The 16,754-nt window shown below is 52.7% G+C and overlaps 7 protein-coding genes across 7 annotated transcripts; 4 read left to right on the top strand and 3 right to left on the bottom strand.

The window, feature by feature from the left end:
* Window positions 1-426: 426 nt before the first annotated feature.
* BROUX77_003641 (uncharacterized protein) lies at window positions 427-1,485 on the bottom strand (the record flags this gene model as incomplete). The annotated part of the gene is made up of 4 exons (XM_073748315.1): window positions 427-615; window positions 707-1,126; window positions 1,214-1,353; window positions 1,473-1,485. 4 exons carry the CDS (start codon window positions 1,483-1,485, stop codon window positions 427-429), a joined length of 762 nt encoding a protein of 253 aa, XP_073606066.1.
* Window positions 1,486-2,422: 937 nt separating this feature from the next.
* BROUX77_003640 (uncharacterized protein) lies at window positions 2,423-2,927 on the top strand (the record flags this gene model as incomplete). Its single annotated transcript, XM_073748314.1, has 4 exons — window positions 2,423-2,505; window positions 2,631-2,738; window positions 2,802-2,829; window positions 2,898-2,927. 4 exons carry the CDS (start codon window positions 2,423-2,425, stop codon window positions 2,925-2,927), a joined length of 249 nt encoding a protein of 82 aa, XP_073606065.1.
* A 332-nt stretch (window positions 2,928-3,259) lies between these two features.
* On the top strand, window positions 3,260-3,937 carry BROUX77_003639 (uncharacterized protein; the record flags this gene model as incomplete). The annotated part of the gene is made up of 2 exons (XM_073748313.1): window positions 3,260-3,536; window positions 3,639-3,937. The coding sequence occupies 2 exons, from the start codon at window positions 3,260-3,262 to the stop codon at window positions 3,935-3,937; spliced, it is 576 nt and encodes a 191-aa protein (XP_073606064.1).
* Window positions 3,938-4,104: 167 nt separating this feature from the next.
* On the bottom strand, window positions 4,105-7,342 carry BROUX77_003638 (uncharacterized protein; the record flags this gene model as incomplete). Its single annotated transcript, XM_073748312.1, has 7 exons — window positions 4,105-4,887; window positions 4,943-5,061; window positions 5,117-6,159; window positions 6,214-6,569; window positions 6,631-6,702; window positions 6,769-7,134; window positions 7,202-7,342. 7 exons carry the CDS (start codon window positions 7,340-7,342, stop codon window positions 4,105-4,107), a joined length of 2,880 nt encoding a protein of 959 aa, XP_073606063.1.
* Window positions 7,343-8,361: 1,019 nt separating this feature from the next.
* Window positions 8,362-9,674, top strand: BROUX77_003637 (uncharacterized protein; the record flags this gene model as incomplete). Its single annotated transcript, XM_073748310.1, has 4 exons — window positions 8,362-8,484; window positions 8,538-8,661; window positions 8,716-9,269; window positions 9,327-9,674. 4 exons carry the CDS (start codon window positions 8,362-8,364, stop codon window positions 9,672-9,674), a joined length of 1,149 nt encoding a protein of 382 aa, XP_073606062.1.
* Window positions 9,675-9,911: 237 nt separating this feature from the next.
* Window positions 9,912-11,378, top strand: BROUX77_003636 (uncharacterized protein; the record flags this gene model as incomplete). The annotated part of the gene is made up of 4 exons (XM_073748309.1): window positions 9,912-10,562; window positions 10,616-10,661; window positions 10,724-11,040; window positions 11,115-11,378. 4 exons carry the CDS (start codon window positions 9,912-9,914, stop codon window positions 11,376-11,378), a joined length of 1,278 nt encoding a protein of 425 aa, XP_073606061.1.
* Window positions 11,379-11,836: 458 nt separating this feature from the next.
* Window positions 11,837-14,908, bottom strand: BROUX77_003635 (uncharacterized protein; the record flags this gene model as incomplete). The annotated part of the gene is made up of 5 exons (XM_073748308.1): window positions 11,837-14,193; window positions 14,257-14,404; window positions 14,477-14,594; window positions 14,698-14,726; window positions 14,858-14,908. The coding sequence occupies 5 exons, from the start codon at window positions 14,906-14,908 to the stop codon at window positions 11,837-11,839; spliced, it is 2,703 nt and encodes a 900-aa protein (XP_073606060.1).
* Window positions 14,909-16,754: the final 1,846 nt, after the last annotated feature.

The raw sequence follows: 16,754 nt of genomic DNA, 5'->3' as shown, positions 1-16,754 counted from the left end.
AGTAGCATTGTCAACACTACAATGAAGCGCTGGCACGTATCTGAGGAAAAAAAAAAGTGGAAGGCTGTTGGGGACCACGTAGCATTGGATAACAGATGAGATAATACATTGTACATCTTGCACCTATGGAGTAGCATAGAGGAACGTAAACGGAGTGAAATGACATGTGAAGCATGAAGAAAAAGATGACGTAACTGGACAGCATGGCAATGCGAAAGTGAGAGAAAACGGAAATGAGAAACGCCCGACGCCAAATATCCAAAGGAGGCGTCTATAGAACTAGGAACAGCCAAACACGCAGGGGAAGATGAAAGGAAAAGATTAAAGGCAAGACGTAACAAAAGAGTAACATAGTAGGAAGATGACCAGATCTTGCTCAAGACAACATGCGCTGTATACGGGTTCCATGCTGGACAGTCCTGTCGGTCATTCCTCTTCAATGGGATAAAGATGACTTCCCAAGTTCTTGTTCATCTGGAACATGTTGATGGTGGTTTGTTTGAAGACGGCCTGCATTAAGTCGTCGCAGCGAATCTGGCGCTTGTCATTCGGGTCTTGGAGCTCGTTGCTCTTTATGTGCTCCCATATCTTCTTGACGACCTGGGGGCGCGACAGCTGGAAGAGGAGAGCCATGTGTTAGCACAGCAAGAATGAATGTCACGTGGGACTAGCTGCAGCGCTTGAGCAGGGGGTTTGATTGGTTTACCTGAGGCTGACCGACAAGCACGGCAAGCTGATGGCTCAGATTGAAGGGCTTCTGGAAGCCAGTACCCTTCTTTGGCGGGGCGTCGGGATCGCTCTCCTCCCCGCCCGAGACTCTCTTAGGCGTCTTCTTGCGCGGCGTAGCCTTTTTCTTGGTGACCTTGCCAGATCTGACACCATTAGTGCTTCCACGAGTTGCTCGGCCGCGGCTCAGGCGATTTTCCTGGGCCTGTAACTCGGCAGCAAGCTTGGCATCGGCATCTTCAACGCTGGAGCTGTGCTTGTGCGGTTTTGGCGGCTTGATGTCTTCGTCGTCGGCGCCAGGATCGCCGTGCGTGTTGTCATCGTTGGAGGCAGCGGGTGAGGCTGGTTGGGATTGTGTCAAGGCGTCGAATCGGGCTTCAATGAGGTCGCGAATCGCATTCTGATTGGAGTGTTAGTCACGAGGCACATCTTTCTTTGCTTTGCCGAGCCAGTCGAGGCGTTCGTGCCGTGAGGAACTGGGTCTAACTTTTTGTAAACTGAGATCTTTTCCCCCCAGAGTCAGCTCCAGGCCCGAGCGGATTTTTTTACGCGTAACAGTTTCGAGATCAGACGTCTGGAGGATGTTGTCGACAATAGCTGTATATTTTGAGATTTCGTCGGCCGTCACTGCAGAGAAATCGGGTGTTAGGCGTTTGGGGGCGGTCGTTACAGCACGCGCTTGATGGAAGCCGAAGCAGAGCGCCGGGCAGAAGACGGTGAACATGCGACGCTGGAGGGAGACTTACGCGGATCGGACATGATTGCGCAGAAGACAAGCCAGGGCAGCACAACAAAGAAAGGAGAGGCGGCTTGCAGCGCGATGAAGGCAGGGCGATGACGGGAATGGCGGTTACAGGAAAAATACGCCGACGCCCGCGATGGAGGCTAGCGACAGCAAAAGACAAGGAGCAGAAACAGCAGTAGCCGCAACGTATGCCACTCGAGGAGAGAGAGCCTGATAGAGAGCAATAAGGATGATGGGACGAATCAAAACAATCACAATGTCAATACAGCGACGTGCATCGACGATTCTGCGTGGCGTTGGGCCTGGCACTCGGGCAGTTGATGGAGTCGTGAGAAAACGCAAGGGAAGAAAAGCAAGTAAAGAATAAAATAGCCTGCTGCCACACGGCAAAAAAAAGCAATTCAAGCTGCGCCGAGTCGAGATAAAGTTGGCGTGCGATGTTTGTGCTTTTCGACGCTTGGGCGACTACAAAATGCTACAAAGTATGGAACTATCAAGAATCGCTGTGCTGCCGTTTGGTACCTGGAGCTTAGATCAGCCCAGGACGAATCGCCCATCGCGTTCTGGAGCGTTTTGCTCCCTGGGCGAGCGAGAAGGATTGGGGTTAGGGTTTGGCCAGGAACCGCCACCGTCGCCGCCGTACTGGAGCGAGGCTTCTGTAACGAAAGGACTGCGTGATGTTGCGCAATGAGCAGTCGCCTACATGCGCCAAATTGCCTATTCCCATGTCCACGTCACAGGCTGAGTTTGTGCGCGTCAAAGGCGATTGTTTATTCATCTGGGCTGTTGTACGCAGTGGAATCGACATTCAAGTCCTCTGCTTAGTCATCTGCTATAAGCTGTGCTACATAACCTCCAAAATTGTCAGCTGCATCGCTGCCGCTCGCAGCCTCCAAACGCGCTGTCCTCGCATCCAAAACCCCAAACTCATATACCGCTGCAGATTGCATAATGTCTTCTCAACCGTCGAATGAACAGCCGAGCACGTCGCCCGAGGCTCTCGTCACTGAAGAAAAGAGACAACAGTACCGGGCGTAAGTCACTGCCATCAGCCAGCCAGACATCCAAGACGGATACAAGTCGGCAGGCTGGAGGTTTTCTTTTTTTCTTGCTGCATCTGCTGTAGGACTGCGCATCTGTTTTCTAACCCGTTCTAAAGCAAGGATGTGAGCAAGTACTTTGACCCGTGTCAGGAGGCTGCCGACCGGAGCATTCGGTGCCTGCACCGGAACCCGACCGATAAGTCGCTGTGCTCAGACTACTTCCAGTAAGAAAAAGACCCCGAGCTGGCGGAGCACTGGCGGGATACTAACAAACATGGCGGATATAGGGCGTATCGGGACTGCAAAAAGGCTTGGGTGAGTTCTCTGCTGAGATGTGACAGCCATGTAACTAGGCTTTGTACTGACGGTTGTATTCGTACCAGCTGGCCAAAAAGCCCTCCAAGTGGCTTTAGACAAAGTACACATACAAAAGTTTGGAGCAGTAGATTAGCAACGAGCTCAAGTTTTCCGTTTTCTTCTTTCAAGCGTCAATATGTAACTACACACTTGTTGAAGGGTCTTGACAAGCCTGCGTAGGGTGTTCTGTAGGCCGCTGGACGTTCTAGACGTCGGCTCTGGATTACAAACGCACTGTTAGGGTTAATGGTTGCCCCTGCATCTGAAGCTGAGATGCCAGGAAGCAAGCTTGACCTCCAGCTTAACACGCAACTTGAGCTTGATTTCCCACCTCAAAAACCTGTCCCCAACACCATACCCACCACCCCCAATCCCACCTGCAGACGCCATGGCCATATTATCTGGCACCACCATCGTCGGGACAGTCTCGCTGCTGCACCTGGCGCTGGCCTACTTCTTCCTTTGCAGCCCCTCCACCGTTGCCGACCAGGCACTCGTGTACATTCTGGGCGAGAGCATGGGCCTGCCATCCTCGCGCGGCTTCGACGTGCCCTCGGCGCCGCTGGCGCTGGTGGCTGCCCTGTTTCTGTTTATCGGCGTGTCAGACCTCATGAGTTTGACCATGCCCGAGGACGTGGCAGTCTTGTACCATTGGGGCACACAGGGTCAGTATATATCTAAATAAAGCCTTCTGCCTCCCTCTGCCCCCCCCCCCCTCTGAGAGCACCACTGAAGCTGACCGTCTGTTCTCTTGCTCCAATCCACAGCACCCGCTCGCTTCTTCTTCGCAATCTTTGGCGTCGTCTACTCGTTCCTCTTTTCGGCCAGCTCGCCGCTCTATGCCGACGCCAACGCCCGTGGCCGCATGGCGCATCCGAGCGCCCATGCCCACAATCCCAACTACGTCCCGGCCACGTGGGGCGGCGAGGGCTTCAAGAACCGTGTGCTGTTTAGTGTCATGTTTGTTGAGGCGGCCTGCTGGTTCTGGGTCTGGGTAACGCTGCGCGAAGAGCGCCATGAGATTGTCACCAGACACAGACAGAACACTCATGAACATGAAGATTAAGTAAAGGGTGGTGTCGTCGCGTCTTGCTTGATGCTTCGTGTATAACTACTTGTATATTTCATGGTCACTTGAAACAATTAGCTAGAACCGGTTATAGATAGAAAGCCTTGAATCTTGTCCACTCTGACTTTTTTTACTTTTTTACACAACCTTACTCACGATTGTTCCTACTTCATTTGCTCCCACCCAATAATGTTGGTTTTCCAACTAGACACAATAGCCTTGGCCCATGTTGCCGACGACGAGCCCTCGAGGTCAGCCGCAACCCTCACTGCCTGAGAAAGGCCATCTTCATCATCGCCCGTAGACCCAAAGGCCAGGGCCATCAACTTGCGCTCGAAACTCGGCTCAGCTACCGTCTTCTTGGCCTCCGTGATCCACGCTTTGCTCTTGGCTAGAGCACTTGAGGAAGCAGCTGCGAGAGCCTTCATGTTGGCCGTAACGTCTTTGGAGGGGGGCTTCGGCGGCTTCTGGCGCCCGTTGAACAACGTAATGTAATTTAGAGCAACGCGGATGGCGTTGGCCGTGTCACGAATGTACCACAAGTCGTGCAGCGAAGAAAAGAACTTGAGCGTCTTTATGGCAGTTTCCGGAGCACTGGCCAAGCGCTCTTCGACAACTAGAATCATGTCTTCCAGTGCGCCGACAATGGCATCGACAGCGGTTTTTTTAGCGGCACCGGCCTGGGCAGCTGGGGGGCACAAGGCCAGGACAAACACGCTCAGCAGTGCAAGGATCTGGTAATATGTGTGCTCTGAAACAGTGAGCTTCTCAAACGCGCTAGGAGATAGTTGATGGTCAAATGAGTTGGCGAGACGGGCAAGTTCCTCCGCAACATAGAATTCATCGAGTCCCACAGCCGCTGCCGAAGGTTTGTAGAGAGAGGGCGGCTTGAAGTTAAGGATAGAAAAGAACTTTTCTCCCAGAATGGAAAGTTGAGTACGAGTGTTCTGCAAGATGTTAGATAACCTCGAGGTTGGATTCACGGTGTGGTGCAGCACTTACAGAAGGTTTAGGTCCGATCGACAGCGTTTCATAGATGGGCCGAGTAGATGCGCTCTCGAACTTGGGGAAAGGCCCGAAATCAATCGTCTCTGAGTAAACGGGCTTGTCAACCATGGTCCCTAAGTTGGTGTCAGTCCATAGTTCAATGATCCAGTACTACAAGTTACAACCTACATTCTTCTGGCTTTGCGGAATAGCTGCGACTGGCCTTTTGCCGTTCAATGTACGCCATGGCCTGGGTACTGCTAGTCTTGAGGCTGTGAATGTATTTGGGGATCTCAATAATACTCGAGTAACTCCGAGCATGAACAGCCTCGACAATAGATTTCGGCATTTCTGTCTTGAATGTATTTTCGTAGTATGACATAACCGTCTTGATGATGCGGTCACTGTATGCGAAAACAGGCGAGATGGTAGACAGTCTATCAAGGAAAAGAGGTGCCAAAGAGTCTACGATGGTTCTTTTGACATCCAGTGTATCCCACGTCTCCTTGGCACGCCATACAGAACCAATCAGAGAATGTAGCTTCACCAGCAAGATCAGAACGCCGTGGTCCTTGGGTGTAATATGGAGCTGATTTTCGAGGATGGCGATAGCTTGCAATATGTACGAAAACTTGGCATCACAGATGTTTCCAGGCGTCAGACCACTCAAATTGATCAAAGCGACAGCAATCAAGATTGAGAAGTCAGGTGATGACTCTAGTTTGATATTTCTGGCATCTTCGATTTCCATTTCCTTGAGCAGCAAGGCAAGCTCGCTGTCAATATTGCCGTTTGTGGGGTGAGAAAGACTGCGGAGGTCAGTACAGGCATCTCGGACAATAGAACGGAGAGCCTCTGAAGAAGGTTGCTCTTGGCAAGTCGAGATCAAAAACGAAAGTTTGCCAACAAGAGCGCGCTTGAGTACCACAGCCACTGGTTTGAAGGTGTCTTGAAGAGGCGCGGCTATGGCTTCTACAAGCACCTTCATGTCCGAAGCAGACAATCTCTGGACTAGAGGACGTAGATCTTCGAATCGAACGACAACCGTGAGCTTCTGGATCATCTCGGTCATATGCTTGATAGCATCTGGGTTAGATTCTGACTCAGACGAATCCTCGTTGCTCAACTCGAAAGACGCAAGGATCTTGGCCAGGGCAATGGTGCGGCGATGGATGGCAGTCGAATTTTCCTCCCATGCGGCTTCGAGTAAAACGTTGGTTTCTTCTAACACACTGTTGCATATAATTAGACCAGGGTGTGGAAGTGGGTGTAGAGGGGACACATACTTTGGGTTTGATTCGCGCATATGGCGAGCGGACCTCAAGAAGTATTGCCAAAGGATCCAGTCAGAAGCCAGAACAGACGGCTTCCACTTGACCTCCGTACTGTCAGGGTCTGTGATGCAAGCCTTGGTGAGCTGGTAAATGCTTGGCCAATCGCCAAACTTCTCAAGGGCCTGTAGGGTTGAAAGGAACGGCTCCTTGCGGCCGAGGCGGCACTGGGAAATAGGGCCTAGAGCGTCATTGCCAAGCAAGTCTTGCCAATCTTTAAGAGAGCCCTGTTCCGAGAGAATGCGGTAGTAGACTAGAACTTCTTCTTCTTGTAAGGCCAGGGCTTTGGGTGCCGCCGCTACGTCTTGGTTCTATCTAGTGTCAGCTGCTTGCCCGTGAAAATCAGTACAGGAAGAAACAGAGAGCACCCACGACTTTCAGAGCCATACGAGAGGCCAATGTGATGTACAACGCCTTCTTTTCCTTGGCGCACTGATCGCTAGTCTGCCAGAGGTTGTGTTAGTCTTGCAGGTCAAAGTGCCAACGTCATCAGAGAGTTAATGAACCCACCGCCAATAAAAAGGTCACGGCAATGTTCCAAAACATGAAAAGGCGCTCCTGCTTAAAGGTTCGGTCCTGGTAGACAGCAATCTGCTGGGCACTCTCGAGATCCCAGTTGCGCAGGCACGCCTCAAAGCACATGATCATGGAATCCCGGTTAAGCTTGCCGGACTTGACGGCGCGCAGCCTCAGCGGGCCAATGACCTCCCGAAAGAAGCCGTCGTCTGCAACATCCTTGGTGGCCCAGTCTAGCAGATCAAACGACTCAATGTCGCAGATGACAGCGTCTTCCTTGAGCATCTTGTATGCGTAGGCCACAGCTGCGTAGCGAGACACGGGCGCATCCATTTGAGCCTCAGCCGCCACCTTGAGAATCTACAGCAAAGTCAGCAGATGCTCGCCATGAAACATTGTGAGCTGGCGTGACAGTGTGCATGTCTACCTCGTGATACTGACGGTCTGTCATGGTGCTGCGCTTGGCAGCCAGGCGGGCAACACGGAGCCAGTCGCCATCGCTGTAGGCCGACTGCACCTGGAGATCAACTCCACGCTTGAGCTTGGGGTAGTTCCAGTAGTACGACATGTTCAGGGAAGCAGGTCTAGCGGAGCGTCGCGCCAGGAGTTGCTTATAAACAATAAAGGGCGGCGATGCTTGGCCGGCGTCGTTGGACGGCTCAGACACACGCACACATTGGCGAATACGGAGAAAAAGGCATGGTCTGAGCTCGGTGGAGCTGCGGGGTTATTGCTTAGGGTTAATCGAGGCAACGTTGTCCGAGATGAGGGGCAATCAGGTCAAGACCCATTGAGATGAGCACAACGCACAGGACAACACGGGAAAATTCATTCAAGTATGACAATAGATATGAAGCCAATTGCATCTACCAGCCCAACATCCGGTTCCAAGACAAGCTATCGCAGAACAACATGAAGCACAGGGCCGGGTATATTTACGCGCCAACCCTGGTTATCACTTGTTATCTGGAGCTGGGGTACAGATATACAAGCACAAGTACAGCTTGGGCATAGCTTAGACGCAAATGGCGGCCCTTTATCTATAGCTTGAATACAACCAGGCCAGATGACCGTTCCCCAGGCGTTCTAGAATCTCACCACGGGTGGTACTTCGGGTTGGAAGCGACCAGACCGGCGAGGGGGTGATGGGGGCAAAACAGCCACGTCCAGTCAGTTTCTTTGGCGATAATTCAAGATGTGGCATTACTATGACAGCATGTTTGAACAAGGTCTCTGATTCGCTGCTCTTTACAAAAGAAACAGAGCTCGGTTTCGAGTGAGAGAATGTTACGTGAACTTCCCGCGGAAAGTTTGCGTATTGAAGGCGGCCCAGCACCATGATAGAGAGGGAAAGATCTTTGTGGCTTTTATGAGGGGAAACTTTCAATCCGCAGTTCAGCTGTGGTCCGGTGACTCAAGGCGTAGGATTTCCCCAGGGTATGTTGGCAAATAATAGGCGGACTAGATGTAAAGATCCGCAGCTAGAACGTTGAGTATATAAGAAGCTCCTCTCCCCCATACTTTGTATACCGCGGAAAACTACCAGTTCATCTCCGTTTTATACAACACATCTTGATCTCTGCAAGAATGCCAAAGTTTGTGGTGGACATTGACAAAAGCCCAGTGCCCTATGCTCTTGGGCTGCTGGTGGCCGCTGTTATCTTGATATTTACCAGGCTACGATCAAGAAGCCACTATGAAAGACAGTCGGTATGTACATGTCTGATGCCCATGACTCGACAAAAACTAACCAAAGCCTTTAGATTCTGCCCGAAAAACACCCAAAGACACCTCTCCCAGTGATTGAAGCGTTGGAGAATGTTAGTCTCGAGTCAACCGGCCCGGAGAAATTCCGTCCCTGGAAGCCCGTCTACAACATCACCATGGGTAAGACACAACTTACAAGAAGCATCATGTGCATTCATGCTAACCAACTACCAGCGATTGAAAGGGATTCTCCCTCTAACCTGATTTGCATGGATAGCGAGTATGCAGAAAGAATTGCGATGCGCAAAGCCATTATCACCGAGTTCCCCGAGAAGAGCCACGGCTACACAGCGGATGGAGTTAGCTCAATCCACGATATCTACTCATACCTGACCGAGACATATCTCCCAACACGCTATCCGAGCATTTTCTCCGTTGCCAACGGCCGATTCAAGAACGCCGTCACCGGCCAGTCGTACCCGCTCTTCTCCCGTGTAAATCTCACCCACGAAAAGGGCGCCATGCTCTTCGACCCGCGCGCTATTCTGCGCGCGCTCGGTGAGATTGTCCAGGAGGACCTTTTCCTGCTCAAGCAGGACGAGGGCAACGGCCCGCACCGGCTCGTGGCTTTCATCTGCTGCTGCCCAAGTGGCTTTGACCCTTCAGAGAAATTGGGCCTGACGCTAAGAGACATCCACGCCCCGGTGCCTTCGTACGACAAGATTGGGCCGAGCATGGAGCGCTTTTTCTCGCGCCTGGAGGCTGGCCAGAATGTCAAGCGGACCAACGTAAGTTGCCATGAAACCCTGACCCCATCGTAATAGGTACGTCGCTAACCAGAGTAGTGGTCCGTTACGACACACGCAAACCTTTTCGATGTATCCGTCAACCACATCAAGGGAGACGTCACAGCGGAAGACCAGGACCAAGACATCAACTGCGAAGAATCGTTTGCCCGCATCGAGCGCCAGACCGTGTCTCGGCTCCCCCAGACAGACACCGTCATGTTCTCCTTTAAGACTTATCTATACCCGCTTCGCGACATCAAAGCCGAGGGTCTAGGCCCCAAGCTGGCCGAGTCAATTGAGGGCCTAAAGGTAGGAAATGCACCCGGCATGTGGAAGTACAAAGGAGCAATTCGGTGGGGAAAGGCGGTATGCGAGTACATGCGCTCGGAGAGCAACGATGATTAGAGTTGTAGTCAAAGTGAAGTAAATCGGATGGAGTGTTAGGTGCAAGATTGTGGTTTAACCCACATAAGGGTTGCCACTTAAGTGGGGTATCAAGGAGAGCTCAGTTACAACAGCTCGATGATGAGTTAGCTGGAAGCCAAATGCGCCTCTAATAAACATCTTTGTTGCTTGCTATAATATTTCTATAAGCAAGCTTTTGCTTTATCTCGATTCTCCTCCCCTTAAATCCTAGCATCAATGGAACCCACTATCAATCGAGACAAGCACTTGGCATACTGGAACCGCTGCTACAAGTCGTTTCTGCCCTCGGCCTATACTGCCTCGGACAGCACCCGCGCTACCTTTGGCTGCTTCATTCTCTCAGCCTTTGATGTGCTAACACAGCCGTCTGAACTCTACCCATCATCGCCAGACTTTCTCTCCGCCGAGGACCGCAAGCGCCACTATGACTGGGTCCTAGCATTGCAGCACCCCGCCGGCGGCTTTGCCGGCTCGCCGAACCAGATGCTCCCGTATTCGAAGCAAACTGGTGCCGACGGTTCCACCCGGCAAGGCCCACCAGACAGCAACTGTGCCAATCTGGCCGCAACTTTTTTCGCGCTCACGATCCTAGCGCTGATAGCCGAGGATGACACGGCCCAGGACGCCTTCCGCGACGTGGATCGCGCGGCGACGCTGGCGTGGATCAGGCGGCTACAGCGCCAGGACGGCAGTTTCGGCGAAGTTGTCGATTCGCGCGGCCAAATCTCGGGCGGGCGCGATATGCGCTACTGCTATCTGGCGGCGAGTGTGCGCTGGATGCTGCGCGGCCGGCATGAGCCAGGGTCGGAGTTCTGGGTGGAGGATATTAACGTCGAGGCACTGATTAGCCACATCAGAAAAGCACAAGTAAGCCTTGACGTTTGAACTTTTAATGGGAGTACAAAGCTGACTCCACCTAGACATACGATGGCGGCATCTCTGAGAGTGACTACAACGAGTCCCACGGTAAGTAGATACCCTAACGAATCCAAGATTTCACCCGTATAATCTTACTGATCCTGTCACAGCCGGATATGCATACTGCGCCATTGCCGCCTTGACCCTTCTAGGAGCAGGAGAGGATACGCAGTCTGCTAACGGGCCGCCAAGCACTATTTCTAGTGGTGTGCGCAACATGAACAAACTTGTTGAATTCTTGGTATATCGCCAACAGAGCTATCTTGGCGAAGAAGACGAAGATGGAGACATCGTTGAAGCTCCGCCGCCCATAACTGCAGTTCCCACGGATCTCGAGACCGTGTCTTGCGCACACATAGGCTTCAATGGCCGCCAAAACAAGCCCTCTGATACCTGCTATTGCTGGTGGGCTGGTGCTACACTCTCTGTATGTCTAAAATGTTCGCCCTATTGTCGGGAACTTGGCATTGCTAACACAGCTCTAATCCCGCTATTTTGCAGATGCTTGGTTACAGCCATGTCATCGACTCCATCCCTGCTCGACGGTTCCTGGTCGACAAGACACAGCACTTTGTCGGAGGCTTCTCCAAAGCACCCGATGGATTCCCTGATATGTACCACAGCTATCTCGGTCTAGCAGCGCTCGCGACCATGGGCGACCCAACATTGGCACCGTTCGACCCAGTTCTGTGTTGCACGAGGGTGACAGTGAAGAAAATTATCAAAGCGCGGAACGGCATGTTTCAGAAGGCCGCTTCGACCTGATCGACTGGTACATGCCTCACTTGAAAAGAACTATAGTGGTATATATTCTATTCTATTTAGTGACCCATATCCCATGATGCCAGATCCCATGCGAGGCATACTGACACAGAGCAAGGGGAAGCAGCGTGGGTAATATACTACTTGTAGTACTTGTATGTGCTAGCTAAGCAAATCGAGAACAAAAGGGATTTTCTAATACAATGGGGTATATATCCACGAACGCAAGGGGTTCGGACAAGTAGAACAGAAAGAGATACGCAGAGATGACGGCAAGATACGACTAGTTGAAGAAAAACAAAGGAACACGGGCAGCAGTAGTATATAAGACAAACAAAGAGGAACAAAGGGGAGTGAGCTGCGAACAATGTATGAAGCAAATTTTGGTGAGAGAGCTAGGGTGGGACAGGGGCAACAAGAACGAGTCCGGCAGGTCAATGAAAAACTTACCAAAGCCACGTTCAACTTTCAGTAAGCTTAGGCATCATCTCAAGCGGAGGCAAAGTCGGCGGTCCGGAGCTCGACAGAGTCGGGCCGTCGCTGATGATCGAGAGCGTAGACTTGTCTATCGACATGCTCTCTTCGCCCTGTATGTCCTCGAAAACATGCTCCTCGACAATCTCGCCAGGCCGCGAGACTACGGGCGAAAACTCCTCAACATCCTCGATATCCTCGTCCTCAAACTCATCCTCCTCGGCAATCGTGATCTCGCCCGACCGTCGCCCGAGGCCTGATGCGCTTGCACTGCGCGAGTGCGAACGCCCGCTCATCTTGGATGTCGGGGTGCCACGAGCGCCAGGCGCGCTTGCCGTAGCGATGCTGAGCATGGGGCCTTTGAAGACATTGCGCTTGCGCTTGGCAAACATGACGCCGCCGTTGCCAAACGGGTTCGGCGAGCCGGGTGCCTGACCTTCCCGCGGTGGCATGCCTTCGTTGAACATGGCAAGCGGGGCTGGTCCGGAGCCGCGCACGAGCCTGATACTGGACGGGATGGCTTGTGTTGCAGGCGCGGCGGGGAGCATTTTGACGGAGTGGTGAGGCGAGGTGCCCCGTGCGAGAGTGGTTTTAGAAAGGGCGGTAGATATAGAGCCGTTAGAGCTCGTAGATGAAGCTTTGGAGTGCGTGTGGTGGTGGTGGTGGATTGAGCGGATGGAAGACACCGAAGAGGAGGTGGACTTGCGGCCACGCAGACCTACAGAGGATCGGCGCATGTTGGAGCGTGGGGTGAGAGGTGACGGGGAGAGTGACTGGCGTTTGTAATATGGTGTTATGCGGTTATTGGGAGTAGCTACAACGGGCGAGATTGGTGCAGGTTGCTGGCTGACATTTGGAATTGGTGGCGGGGGCACTGCCGTCTTGGTGCTTTGTCCATTGGCTGTTAACCCAGCAGGCAACGTGCTGGTCGAGCGGCCTTCCTGGGACTTTCCACGGGGGTACTTGCTAGTCTGTGGCCGGGGGCTTAAATCCTTGGGTTCCTTTTGCGACGAGGATTTGCTCTTTTCTCGGAGATTCGACGTTGAGTGGCTCGTCCTTCTCCCCGGCTTGGTCCGTCGTGTTGTCTCAAAGATCCAATGTGTCCAGTTCTTCCACTGCGCGATGAATGCCTGAGAGTGCTTCTTACGCACTTTTTGTTCGGGCCCATTCTCATTCTCGACCTCGGGCACAGACTCTGGTAGCACGACGCTGGGTGGGGCGACTAGGTGCAACGTAGACCCGCGAGAACGGGCGCTTCGGATATCGCCTTCTTTGGGGGGCGGGATGGGGCGTCTTGTCCTTGACGTGCTAGATGAGCGGACAGACTCCCTGTCTAGCAAGCGCGGGGAGTGGGGATGGAGGCTGGCCTCCTGAAGCCGCTCCTGAAGCTGCGGAAGATCGGGGCTTTGGTAGTCAAAGTTGTAAGAGCTCCTGCGTTCCGAACGCCCTCGGGCCCTGGGTGTAGCAACCAGGTGGTCTGAAGGACGGCGTCTCGCGCCTGGTGATTTAATCCTCTCTTCAACATTTGCTAGCGTCATGCGATCAAAGCGACTAGAGGCAGCTGAAAGGCGTCTCATGCTTCGCGTTTCGGATTCCTTGTCTTTCCTCTTGCGCTCGCGACGCGCAAGTTTGCGCTGCTCTTTCTCGAGAAGTAGTGCCCACCATCCCCCCAAAGCATCGCAGCGCTCAGCAAGAACGCTCTCGATGACATTGTCAATATTGACTCCGGCTGAACGCAACCGGTCTAGAGTGTCCTTTTCAACTGGTGTCGTGAATGGCGGAGTTTGTTGCACGTTGAGGATGGCTTGTTGTGTGGGCGCGTGTTCTGCCAAGAACGGATTGGACAGAATTTCGGGCAACGACGGTCTGAGAAGCGGTCGCTTAGACAGCAGTGATTTTATAAGGGGAATCGACTCGGCTGGTAGGTGGTCGGGGTATTTCGGCTCGTCGGAGAGAATCTTGCGTCTAGTTTCATTGTCGATATCGTCGTCAAAGGGAAGTTCACCGCAGAGCAGAGCATAAAGAATGACACCCAAGCTCCACACATCAACCTTTTCGCCGGCGTACTTTTCGCCCCTGAGCATTTCGGGGGCAGAGTAGCATATTGTTCCACAGAAGGTCTGTAGATGATTAGTCTTTCCTTCGTATTCCCGCGTAAAGCCAAAGTCCACCAGTTTCACGTTCTCGTTCTTGTCAAAGAGAATGTTTTCGAGCTTGAGATCGCGGTGAACACAGGAGTGTTGGTGTACATAGGCGACAGCGCCAACAAGCTGGGCGAAGATTTTTTTGACTTTATCGACGGGAAGGGGGCCATGTTTCAGGAGGTGGTTGTAGAGTTCGTCGCCTTGAGACTGATGTTAGCGTTTTCGGTAGACTGACAGCTAGAACTCCCGGAACTCGGATATACCTTCGCAGTACTCAAGCACCATCCACACCATGCTCTCCGTTACAATCACCTCGTAGAGCCTGGCGATGTGGGGGTGAATAAACTGGCGATGATGGTGGATTTCGCGCGCCAGGTTGGAATCATTCTTGTCGGCTGATTTCAAGACCACCTACAGCAGCAGGTTAGATGACGGTGTTCCCAGAGACAAGCAAAGCAAAGGAGCGCGTTTCCAGAGTCGTACCTTGGAGCCGTTCGTAAGCTTGTGCGTGGCCAGGTATACTTTTCCAAAGGAACCCTTTCCTATCAAGCGTCCTAAGGTGTAGTTTCCCACCGATCGCAGATCTGCTGTGGCGAATTCGCTGGGGGCGGCGAACGGAACGTTAGAACGGGGTACTCGGCGTGGATGTATTTTGGTTGCGCAGCGAATTGGGATGACGGGGTGGGAAGCAGATTGGCACATACTCGAGAAGTTGCTGGTAAGATTGCGCGAGCTGAGGCAAAGAGCCGGCGATCACGAGCTAGTTGTCAGTATTTTGTTTCAAGGAGCCGTCACAGGCAGATGGGTGGTCGTTGGGATGGTCGGCCAGGAGAGTGGCCGCTCTGGGCCACAACACCCACTCACCTTTGCTTTGCGCCCGTTTGGGTCGTTTGCCTTGGCTTTGGTTGACTGCATAGCGATAACTTGTGCGCAGCAGCTGCACTGGCCCGGGCGGGAAGTTAGATATAGCGAAGCTCGAGGACAGTAGCAATAGTGCCGGCTCTGAAGGGGGCACTCCGTCGCTGGCGCAATCGGCTTGCGGGCAAGAAGGCAAAGGCGGGCAGCGCAGACGTCGATTCGGCGAAGCAGGCGAGAGATGCAGGATTTGCCTTTCCTTGGGCTGTGGCCGTGTTCGATTGGGACCTCCACTGTGCCGGCGAGCTTGGTCTTCTTGGATTTGGTGCTGGCTTTGGCACTGGCTTTGAGTGGATGGGTGGATGGGGGATGGTGGCTGCCGGGCTGCCGCTTCGTGCTGAGCTTCCTGACTAGAGCGATTCTATTTTTGCCAGTGTTTTGAAACAATAAAGAGAGAGTGGAGGACGCGGACAGGCAGGCCCGGGACGATCAGCGAGCAGGGTTTGGCTGGTGAGTCTGCGAAGGCGATAACGAGAGTGGCGCTGTACTTGAAATATTATGCAGCAGGCGACGAGGGTTCGCGATTTGTCTGGCAGAAAACAAGAATGCTCGAAAAGAATCGACAAAGTGGATGGGCCGGATAATGAGTGTCCTCGATGACCGCACAAAAAAAAAGTGTGACGCGCAATGATTTCGGACGCGGCTAGAGCTTCTGAATGTCGATTCTCGCTTCATGGTGTTCATCAAGGGTTATGACTCTCACTTCTTCTGAATCGCGAATTCACTGCTCTGCATCTCGCCAGGCCCAGACTTAGGGTTATCACAGTATGCAGGGGCATTCTGCACGGTAAGCCACATGCGACGAATTCCCCTGAGCAGGCAATAGACGTCACGTGCCAGCACAGAAAGATGCGATGATGGGCTGCATGAGCCACATCCTGACCGTGCCTGTTCGCACTGTCCGTAGTAATGTGGTAGTCAACTCGATGAATTATGGCTGGCATGTAGATTTGCGTAAGGATGGATGCTGGCATGTCCTAAAGACGATCTACAGGCAGAGGCAAAGCCGAAGCAGGATAATCGTTGAGCGAGAGGCGAGCACTTGGCATGCGGAAGAAGCAAGCCAACTAACCTTTGCTGCAGCTTGCACGCCATTGTGCAGCATACCTGCAAGCTCGATTATATGTTTACTACACTGGCCAGAAGTATCCATTTACAACAACAACGTGCGGTCTGTCTTGATATGCAGAAGAATGGAGCCTTGGACGCATCTGCGATCCTCTCTGTGAAGTCATAGCCCATGCTGTGCCTGTGGTGGTGGTAAACGCGAGATTAAGAGGCCGTGTGGTGGTGAAGCTCTGGCCATGAGGCACCCATTCCATCAGTTCACCGCGTTTGCCTGCGAGATGCAAAAAGCTCAAACCATTGAGGTTGGGGCAGCATTCGCCGGCGGATGACGTGGTTTGATATTGCACCTTGCTTTTGCATGATATCAAATACATGTGTACGAGGATATGCGTTGGTTCTTGAATATCTGCCTCTTGTACGCCCATTTGCGCGGGCGGTTCTTCAGAGAGGATCCATGTCCTGAGAAGCTGTCCAAGACCTGGAATCTCAGTGGGTTGGTGCTATAAGGCCTCTGTATGTCGGCGGTTTCTGGCGCTTCTTGATGCAGGCTTCAGTAGGAAGAGGGAGCTATCTTGGTGGGTCCCACAACTCCTAGTCCAAGAATCTGCTACAGACTTCCCCACCCACCCACTTACACACAGCCGGAAATGCGAGGGAATGTCTGAGGGGAACCAGCGGGCCGCAACGCTGAGATTCCGAGGCTGCATTAAATGTGATATTGAGCCCGATTTCAAGAGGAGCCTGTGCTGCACTGTTACAGGATTATGCAATGCCGTTC

Source organism: Berkeleyomyces rouxiae (genome assembly GCF_048999995.1).
Source record: "Berkeleyomyces rouxiae strain 22BRR77 chromosome Unknown BrBRR77_ptg000003l, whole genome shotgun sequence".
Taxonomy (NCBI): domain Eukaryota; kingdom Fungi; phylum Ascomycota; class Sordariomycetes; order Microascales; family Ceratocystidaceae; genus Berkeleyomyces; species Berkeleyomyces rouxiae.
The sequence above is the reverse complement of the archived record's forward strand: the minus strand, read 5'-3'. Positions and strand labels throughout refer to the sequence as shown.